Source organism: Carcharodon carcharias, chromosome 3 (assembly GCF_017639515.1).
Source record: "Carcharodon carcharias isolate sCarCar2 chromosome 3, sCarCar2.pri, whole genome shotgun sequence".
Classification (NCBI taxonomy): domain Eukaryota; kingdom Metazoa; phylum Chordata; class Chondrichthyes; order Lamniformes; family Lamnidae; genus Carcharodon; species Carcharodon carcharias.
This window is the reverse complement of record NC_054469.1, coordinates 228,294,208-228,304,549: the sequence shown is the minus strand read 5'-3', so window position 1 is coordinate 228,304,549 and position 10,342 is coordinate 228,294,208. Positions and strand designations below refer to the sequence as shown.

The 10,342-nt window shown below is 44.3% G+C and overlaps 1 protein-coding gene across 1 annotated transcript in view; it reads left to right on the top strand.

The window, feature by feature from the left end:
- The first annotated feature begins 1,532 nt into the window (after positions 1-1,532).
- Positions 1,533-10,342, top strand: part of LOC121276094 (myosin VIIA and Rab interacting protein) — a 382,543-nt gene continuing 373,733 nt past the window's right edge. Inside the window, exon 1 of the mRNA XM_041184031.1 lies at positions 1,533-1,642. Coding sequence (XP_041039965.1) covers positions 1,533-1,642 — 110 coding nt within the window. The remainder of the gene's footprint in view (positions 1,643-10,342) is intronic.

Sequence of the window (10,342 nt, the reverse complement as noted above, 5' to 3'; positions counted from 1 at the left end):
TTTCAACATGGAGGGGCCTGCTTGCCATCCTTCAAAAACTTTAATTAAAAAAAAAATTAGATTCAGTAGCCAGGCCATCCCTGTGGGAGTGGAATCCCTCTGCACAGGAGTGGTCTTTCGCTGCACCCATACCCAGGCAGGGAGGAGGGAGGGTCTGTTGTTCTGTCGGGAGCATTGGTCCCCTGCAGGGTGCCTTCCTCCAAAAGTTATTTGATCGTGAGCTTTCTGGAGCTATTTCAGAACTGTATGATCATTTAAAAAAGACCTAAAATCAATGCCTGTTGCAAGTCCTTCTTAAATCCCAGTTTAATTTCGGAAAAACACTTTCGAGCCATAACGATTTTGGATACTGCCTACGAAAAGATTTAAACAGCAGGGAAAGGGACTGTTTCTCCCCAGCCGTACCTTCCCCTTGCTTTTTTTTAAAGTTTAATTCAAAGAATGGACCGATTTTATTGAATGCTGTGATTTTCAAACGAATTGAGTGCAACCAGAATAGGTTGGAAATACTCAGCAGGTCAGACAGCGTCTGTGGAGAGAGCGAAACATGTGTTACTGTTTACTGTTGGTGACCTTTCATCAGAACTGGGAAAAAGTTAGAGATGTGATGGGTTTAAACTAAATATAGAGGCAGGGAAAGTGGGGAGGGGAGGCAGAACAAAGGGTCTGCGATTGGGCAGAGGACAGAGAGATTAAATGACAAGAGGGATTATGGTGCAAGGTGAAAGGAAATCCCCATGGGGCAAGTCAAGATGAACCGGTGGATAACTGGTTTATTGAAAAATCGTCATGGCGGCTGATGCTGAATTGCAATATTAAAAATGATGACAAATAAAACAAGTGATCATAATTCATAGTTAGACAACCATTAAAATAACAAAGTATAAAGTAATAAAAGGATTGCCAAATTATGAATATTTCAGTGTACAAATAATGACAATACATTGCAAAATGCAGGTCTCAATTTACAGAATGGAAATGGAAAGTCAAGCACACTCTGGGTTTCGTATTAAAGTCCATGGATCATATGTCGTCAGGTTTAGTTCATTAAATCCTCAATCATTTACGTCCTATTCATGAGCTTTATAAATTTGCGGATTTTACTTTATTTTTTCCACTATCTTACTTGTGCAATGATCTCAAGAAACAAAAGGTGGGTCTAGAAGAGGTGTGAATGGCAACTTCAGAATCACTACCAGCTGCTGTTGTCTGAGAAAGAAATGAACAACGACTGTAATCTGAAATTGTTGACCTTCATGCCAAGTCTAGAAGGTTGTAAACCTAATGGAGCACCATGTGTATGCGCTACAAGCTCATCATTATAATTTTCCAGGAATTAAGGTTGTTTTGTTTTGGAGTTCTCCTCGCAATAATAGATTGTAAATAAGGGGGCACCGATCCCTGTTAACGTGCCAGTCTTGTGTAAGGATCGATCAAAGCACTTGTATACCCTAACGTGTTCAGGACCCTTCTCTTCTGGTTTAGGTGGTCCTTCGAGTGCTGAAGCACATTTTTGGAAAAGGGCAGAGAGCATGGGAAAAAAGCTTGACTTGTCTGGTTTGACAGACGATGAAGCCGAACATGTGCTGCAGGTTGTCCAGAGGGATTTTGACCTACGGAAGAAGGAGCAGGAACGACTGAGGTAGGAGCTAGCCTTTGCGAGTACTTTTTTTTGTTGTGTGTTTAGACCCAGTTTATTGGTTGGGATCCGTAACCTATTTTGAGAATGAAGGACAGTAGGTATTTGCCCGCAGCAGTCTCTGCTCCTACCGAGAATTGCAAGTTCTGAAACACCCTCAATGAATTGAGTATATTAGATTTCAGCAGTAGGTATATTTCATTGGGAAGTTGATTTAAATTAAAAAAACCTACACAATAATAATAACTAGGGCGTGTATACAGAAAGCAGTTGTACGCATTGCTTTTTGTGACTTCCTTCTCAACTGTGATTGGTATTCTGTGCAAAGGTGTGTTGTCCCAATTGCTTGACTGAAACAATCCTTGCTTTTGGTTTTTACACTTCAGTTTAGTGTAGTTTTTCCAACATCAGCAACTGAACTGTATAGAGACCAGGGCATTCTAATAACTGTTGTGGAACACTGAATGTATGGCTGCTAAATGGGTAGGAAAGTAAGTTATGAAGAGGACATAAGAAGTCTGCAAAGTGACATAGATAGGTTAAGTGAGTGGGCAAAAAAGTCTGGCAGATGGAGAATAACGTGGGAGAATATGAACCTGTCCTCTTTGGCAGGAAGATTAGAAAAGCAGTGCACTATTTAAATGGAGAGAAATCACAGAACTCTAAGGGACAGAGGGATCTGGCTGCCCTCGTACATGAATCACGGAAGTTAGGTTTTAGGCACAGAAAGTGATTAGGAAGGCAAACGGAATGTTGGTATTTATTGCAAGGGGAATGGAATATAAAAGTAAGGAAGTTTTGCTACAGTTGTACAGGACTTTGGTGAGACCACCTCTGGAGTACTGCGTACATTTTTGGTCTAAGAAAGGTTAAAATTACATTAGAAGCTGTTTAGGGAAGGTTCATTCAACTCCTTCCTGTGGTGAAGGGATTATCTTATGAGGAAAGGTTGGATAGATTAGTCCAGTGTCCACTGGAGTTTAGAAGAATGAAAAGTGATCTTATTGAAACATATAAGATGCTGAGGGGACTTGACAGGGTGGATGCTGGGAGAACGTTTCCCCTTATGGGAGAAACTAGAACTAGGGGACACAGTTTAAAAATAAGGGGTCTCCCATTTAAGGTGGAGATGGGGAGAACCTATTTTTCTCAGAGTCATTAGTCTGTGGAATTTTCTTCCCCACAGAGCAGTGGAGGCTGTGTCATTGAATATTTTGGAAGGCTGAGTTAGATTCTTAATTGACAAGTGAGTCACAGGGTATGGGGGAGGGGTGGGGAGGGGTTGTGGTAGGTAGGAAAGTGGAATTGAGACCACAATCGGATTAGCCATGATCTTATAAAATGGCAGAGCAGGCTCGAGGGGGTCAAATGGCCTACTCCTGCCTTTAATTCGTATGTTTGTAGGTTCACATCTATCTTAAAATGTAATTTGCATTACTGTAGCCCTTGAACTCAAACATCTTTGTGATTTGGACTCTGGTAAATGAAAAGTGATTGAATTGCTTCAGTTGCCTTTTGTGATGTGATGTATCTGAAGCTTGAGGAGGAAGTACAACAAATGCTACTGGACATTTATGAAAAATATCCTTTCACTGATGAATGTTGTCTTCTGAGGGCAACACACAGTTGTATTTCCACCCACATGGACTTGGCACAGAAATCTATCTGCAGTGTCGATGTATAAAATAATGATATCTCAAAGTAGTGAGTTTCTGAAAGCGTTCAGACTTGAGAAGTTAGCCCAACTGACTTTATTCTCAAAAAGGTTTTGTGTTTCTATAATTGTCATTAGGAGCAATGTTCAAGTCAGTCATGAATTCTGATTTAATGATATGCAGCTCAAATGTACTATGTGCAAGTAACCTGGAGAACATTAACAAATGGAAATTTTATGAAAAGTGGCCAGCATTTTATTTTCAACTAAAGTTGCTTCTTTTTGATTCTTTCACCTTTTTAAAAAAATTAAATAACATTAAATCCCCACTTATTTGTGCGCTAAACCTTCATCGTTTGGTAGACAGGTGACCAGGCAACCTGACTCCACAAAGCCTGTCCACCATGTACAAGGCACAAGTCAGGAATGTGATGGAACACTCCCCACTTGCCTGGATGAGTGCAGCTCCCACAACACTCAAGAAGCTCGACACCATCCAGGACAAAGCAGCCCGCTTGATTGACACCACATCCACAAACATTCACTCCGACCACCACCGATGCACAGTGGCAGCAGTGTGTACCGTCTACAAGATGCACTGCAGCAAGTTACCAATGTTCCTTAACAGTACCTTCCAAATCTGCAACCTTTACCATCTAGAAGGACAAGGGACGCAGATGCATGGGAACACCACCACTTCAACCTTATCACTATTCTGACTTGGACCTATATGGTCATTCCTTCACAGTCACTGAGTCAAAATCCTGGAGTTTCGCCCCACAACAGCATTGTGGGTGTACCTACACCACATGGACTGCAGCGATTCAATAAGGCAACTCACCACCACCACCTCAAGGGCAATTAAAGATGGGCAATAAATGCTGGCCTAGCCAGCAACATGTGAAAGGATTTAAAAAGCCTGCTTCAAGCCAATTATTATCTTGTGTCAGGTGCTGGCAAGTGTGTGAAAGTGTCCTCAATGGGAAACTCGATGGGCCGAATGGTCTCCATCTGCACTGTAATGATACTGTGGCAATTTGTTCTATCTGCGGTTCCTTACAGACTGCTGTGCTCCTCCTTCACCTCTATCATAACTGAGATCAGCAACCACCCCCCCCTCCGCCGTAGGAAAGAAATATAAGAGAGGTTTAGTGTTGACACTGATATGGGTATCAATCAATTAGATTGATTTACTAATCCATACAGTTGAAGCGTTTTATGCAAGCAGAGCAAATGCAGAGATCTGAACTGCCTGGCCAGTGCTTCACTCAGCTCGCTGTCCTTCACTGGTGTCCCTGCACTACATGCTGCTTGTGCATTTTTTTTTCTATCCCTTTTCAGCCACAAAAGCTGAACACTATTGAAACTGTCACAGTTAGCACCTTTCTGACTCTATCTTTGCTAATCAGGCAATGCTTATGCTGTTTGCTTCCTAACTTGTCTGCTAATCAAGTTAACCTTTGTTTCCTACTTCGACATCTCAGGGGAAAAAAACAGGAGGTGTTTTACCCTCAGCCCAGATTATTACAATGAGTAGGGACATCTGTTTATCTGTCCTGCTTTTCCCTTCACTTCAGTGACTCACTTACACCAGCACCTTCATATCTCATGATGCGATTAACTTCTGACTGATATGCAACTTCCATTAGCCATCATTTGTCTTTCATTGGCTTTGAACTGAATCATTTTGACTATGCAAGGCTTGCTGGTAAAGTGTCAGTTTCTAAGTCCTTCGGGAGAGAACTTGCATCCACACCTTTTATGAACCAGGGCCCCCCAAACTACTTCATATCCACTGGAGAAGAAGGACTTGCATTTATATATCACCTTTCACAACCACAGAGCATACCAAAGCACTTTATAGCCAATGAAGTACGTTTTTGAACTGTAGTCACCAATGTAATGTAGAAAACGCAGCAACCAATTTGTGCACAGAAAGCTTCCACAGTCAGCAATGTGGTGATGACCAGACAACCCGCTTTTGTGATGTTGACCGAGGGATACAGATTGGCCAGGACACCTTCTTCAAAATAGTTCCATGGGACTTTAGTTCAATGTTTCATCAGAAAGAAGGCACCTCCAACACTGTAGCACTCTCTTGATTTTTGTATTCAAGTCCTAGACTAGAGTGGTTGTGAACCCACAACCTTCCCGCTCAGAGACAAGCCTGGTACCTGCTGAGCCGTGGCCAACAAGGCTGGTTTTGGAGCATCAATGTGGGAGGTCATGGGCTCAACCTGCTTTCTGTGAGCTCATGGCAGAACATGTTGGGACTGCAATACAGTGCATCACTACCAGCAGTTCCTAGGATTTCCTGTTAATTCAAAAGTAATTTGATTCATTTTTAAAAATTGTTCTTTTAATCCTTACCAATTATTTCCTTCCTGCAAGTCCATCTGATTTGAACCACTGTGCTATTCCATGGGTGCACTTGAAACATGCGACAATGTTATTCTCTTTTATTTCAAACCCCCATTTTCAGGAAGTAATGGGACCAGAACCCAACCCTCTGGGTCCTAGCCCCTTCTCTGACCCACCTGATTTTCTAGCAGAGAGTGACATCTTACACAAGGAAACAGGTTATGAAAAATCTAAGGAAAGCAGGAAGGGATTATGCAGAGAAAATCTCCAGAAAAATATTAAAAAGAATATTAAAATGCTCTACAGATAGATCAGTTAAAAAGGAAATTGTGAAATGTGAGGTGAGCCTCTGTGAGGATTCAGAGTTAAAGAACAAACAGAGATCGGCAGGAAGCTGATGTTGTTTTTCTTGGGGAAGAGAAGATTGAGAAGAGATCTGACAGAGGTATTCAAAATCACGAGAGGTCTGGACAGGGGTGGATAGAGAGAAACACGAGGGGTCAAGAAGCAGACGGCACTGTTTTAAAGTGATTGACGAACCAACAGTGACATGAGGTAGAGCTTTTTTTACGCAGCGAGTGAGTGATTAGGAGCTGCCTGCTAGGGTGGTGGAGGAAGGTTAAATCTTTGCTTTCGGAGGCAAATTGGATAATTATCGAAAGAGAAAACCTTTGCAGACCTATGGGGGAAAAAAGCAGGAGTGTATGATTAGCTGAATTTCTCTTGCAGAGAGCTGACATGGGTCAAGCTTCTCTGCTGTGACCCTTCTATGATTCTATGGATAGTTACCAGAGGTTTTGCTCAGCCTTTACAGATCTGAAGGATTGAGTATATTCTGCATTGGTTAAAAGCAAGATGAGAGTTATCATAATCTTAAGAAATGTGTTAGAGCAGTTAGTTAATCTAAAGAAGGAAACGATGCCAAGACCTGATGGGACACATCGAAGGAGCCTGAGGGAAATAGTCAAAGAAATACCTGAGATGTGACAAATTGGAAGTGTTAATTTTACCCACTGGGTGTGAACGGCTAAGTTTGGATCCGTGACAAAATTAGGGCTCTTGGGATTGGTGGTAACAGGCCGGATTTTCATGGACTTTTTGGAGACACCGTGGATTTTTAAAAATGTCCGACGGGAGCAGGTTCCAGGATTACCACCTCTATTCCCAACGTCCCCAATTTTTGCTCATGTAGGAAAAGCCCACTCCCTGCACTCCCAGTCTGGCTGGTCCCATTGCAGGGTTGGCATCTAGCTCCATACAATTTTCGTAGAGTTGGACCAGTTTCTCGAGGACTCGTAGTTCACGGCCTCTGAGCCATAATCTGGATGCAGGGACCTTTTTGCTCCCACAAACTCCATGACAACCCATGCCCTCATCCACACCCAATGGCCCTCTTACCCTCTTAGCAAACTCCTGGCACTTCCATGGCCATTCACCCAGTGTGAGCTCTGTACAGAACCAATGAACTCTAATATCAAAGGCCTGTGTGGAAATGTTTAAAAAGCAGCCATTCATAACATGGTACTGAAGACTTGGCTCCAGAACTTGCCATGTCCCTAGCCAGGCTGTTCCAGTACAACAGCAACACTGGCATCTACCCAGCAATGTGGAAAATTGCCCAAGTATGTCCGTAGGACAAATCCAACCTGGCCAATTATCGCCCCATTGGTCTGTACTCAATCACCAGCAAAGTAATGGAAGGGATCATCAACAGTGCTATCCAGAGGCACTTGCTTAGCAATAACCTACTCAGCTTGGTTTCCGCCAAGGCCACTCAGCTCCTGCCCTCATTACAGGCTTGGTTAAAACATGGGCTAAAAGGGTTGAACTCCCGAGGTGAGGTGAGAGTGACTACCTTTGATATCAAGGCCGCATTTGATCAGGTGTGGCATCAAGGAGCCCTAGCAAAACTGGAGTCAATGGGAATCGTGGACGGGGAACTCTCCGCTGGTTGGAGTCATACCCAGCACGAAGGAAGATGGTTGTGGTTGTTGGAGGTCAATTATCTCAGTTCTAGGATCACTGCAGGAGTTCCTCAGGGTAGTGTCCTAGGCCCAACCATCTTCAGCTGCTTCATCAATGACCTGACTTCCATCGTAAGGTCAGAAGTGGGGATGTTCGCTGATGATTGCATAATATTCAGCACCATTCACAACTCCTCAAATACTGAAGCAGTCCATGTCCGAATGTAATAAGACCTGGACAATATCCAGTCTTGGGCTGACAAATGGCAAGTAACGTTCGCACCACACAAGTACCAGGCTAGGACAATCTCCAACAAGAGAGAATCTAACCATCGCCCCTTGACATTCAATGGCATTATCATCGCTGAATACCCCACTATCAACATCCTGGGGGTTACCATTCACCATTGATCATTGACCAGAAACTGAACTGGACTAGCCATATAAGTACTGTGGCTACAACAGCAGGTTAGAGGCTAGGAATCCTGCAGCGAGTAACTCACCTCCTCACTCCCCAAAGCCTGCCCACCATCTACAACCCAGAAGGAAAAAACAGAAAAAACTGGGATATAAGAAAACTGGTCTGAACTGTTTTTCACTTCTTGGGAAGATACAAGTCATGAGTGTGATGGAATGCTCTCTGCTTGCCTGGATGAGTGCAGCTGCAACAACACTCAAGAAGCTTAACACCATCCAGGACAAAGCCCACTTGACTGGCACCACATCCACAAACATTCACTCCCTCCACTACCGACGCACAGTGGTAGCAGTGTGTACCATCTACAAGATGCACTGCAGGAACCCACCAAGGGTCCTTAGACAGCATCTTCTAAACTTACTACTATCTAGAAAGACAAGGGCAATAGACACATGGGAACACCACCATCTGGAAGTTCCCCTCCAAGCCGCTCACCATCCTGACTTGGAAATATATCGCCGTTCCTTCACTGTCACTGGGTCAAAATCCTAGAACTCCCTTCCTAACAGCACTGTGGGTGTACCTACACCATATGGACTGAGCAGTTCAAGAAGGCAGCTCACCACCATCTCAAGGGCAGATAGGAATGGACAATAAATGCTGGGCCCAGCCAGCAACACCCACGCTCTTAAAATGTTGCTGCAACAATCCTTTAAGAGTGTCAATCAACCAGACCTCTAAAGCATCAATAACAGAAACAATAAGCACTTGACAGTTCTTCTTTCATCTTGTATAGATTAACATTGAGCCAGTGACAAAATAGTTCACACAAAAAAGCTTGTAAACCTGTCAATCTAGTAATTTTTTTCCCTTCTATGCATCTGTTTCATCATGCTAATGGAAATCTGGGCTCTCAGCCAAGCCTTATTTAGATATTATGAAGGGAGGGCCAATCGGAGGGGCTGAATGGTGGACTGTCCAGCAATCCTGTGAGAAAGGTGAGGGCTGCTCAGAGAGACGGCAAATGAGCGGACGCCACAAGTTGGAGCCGTTCACATTATGGTGATGGTATCCTACCGATAGCGGGCAGAGTCATCCTGGGGATCAGCCTACAGGGGTTTTGTCTCCGAATGACTCCTTTGCCTCGCTGCATTAGACCGTTTTGCTCTCTCAAACATGAGTTTGCAAACTCACATAATAACCCCCCTGACCTCGCGGTGTGTCCTTGGCTTCGGTGACGAGATGAGCTGTAGATACCACGGGGGGTCCCATTCGCCTCTGGCAACCTGTCATCGCGCTAGGAAAATGCCTGTGAGTTGATCTCTCAAAGGCCTTAATTAAAATGCCGCTGCCGCTCGGGAGATTACTGCCTGCCCGCCCAGCCTGCTCTCAAGAAAAGTGGTCAGAGGGCGGAACGTTGTCGGGGAACCCTTTCAAAATCTCACCTGTTCGAAAGTTTCCCAGAGCCGCCCTATCTCGAGGGCCACGTGGGATGTGGGCATTGCTGTGAGGCCAGGATTTGTTCCCGTCCTAATTGCCCTTGAACGTAGTGGCTTCTCAGGCCATTTCAGGGGGCATTTAAGAGTCGGCCACATTGCTGTTGGTTTGGAGTCACATGTAGGCCAGACCGGGTAAGGTTGGCAGACTTCCTCCCCTGAAGGACATTGGCGAACCAGATGGGTTTTTCCAACAATCAGTGTTGTTGGTTTGCCGGCCACGCTGTGAACTCAATGCTTCCTCGCTCCGGGTGCTATATTTAAAGTGCAACAGAGCGCAGCCTACTTCATGTCTACAGTCCAGGACTGCTCCAGGCAACAATGGCCTCAAAAGGCAAAGTAGAGTGAGCAGTTGGCCCACAGGAGGGCAGCCAAAGCAAGCCAGGGCCTTCAACGCCTTGGCTGTCTGGAGGACGCACGCTGAAGTCATCAGAGGCCAAACACTGCATAGGCTGTCTCCACCCCTGCTGTGGATGTCAGGGCAGCAACTGGAAGAAGTGATAGGCCTAGAAAAGTTAAGAAATTCTGATCACAAGTGATTCAAGGGTGAACACATTTTGCTGCTTTATAACCTGAAAATACAATCACTTTCACTGAATAATGTTGTATTGGTGTCTTTCAGTTTCATTGACAGGCTTTGCGAGTCCTCCCCAGCGCTCCCTTGAGGTAGCAAGGCAGGTAGTTAAGAAGGCATATGGGATGCTTGCCTTTATTAACTGAGGCATAGAACATAAGAGCAGGGAGGTTATGCTGGAACTGTATAAAACGCTGGTTAGGCCACAGCTAGAGTATTGCGTGCAGTTCTGGAAT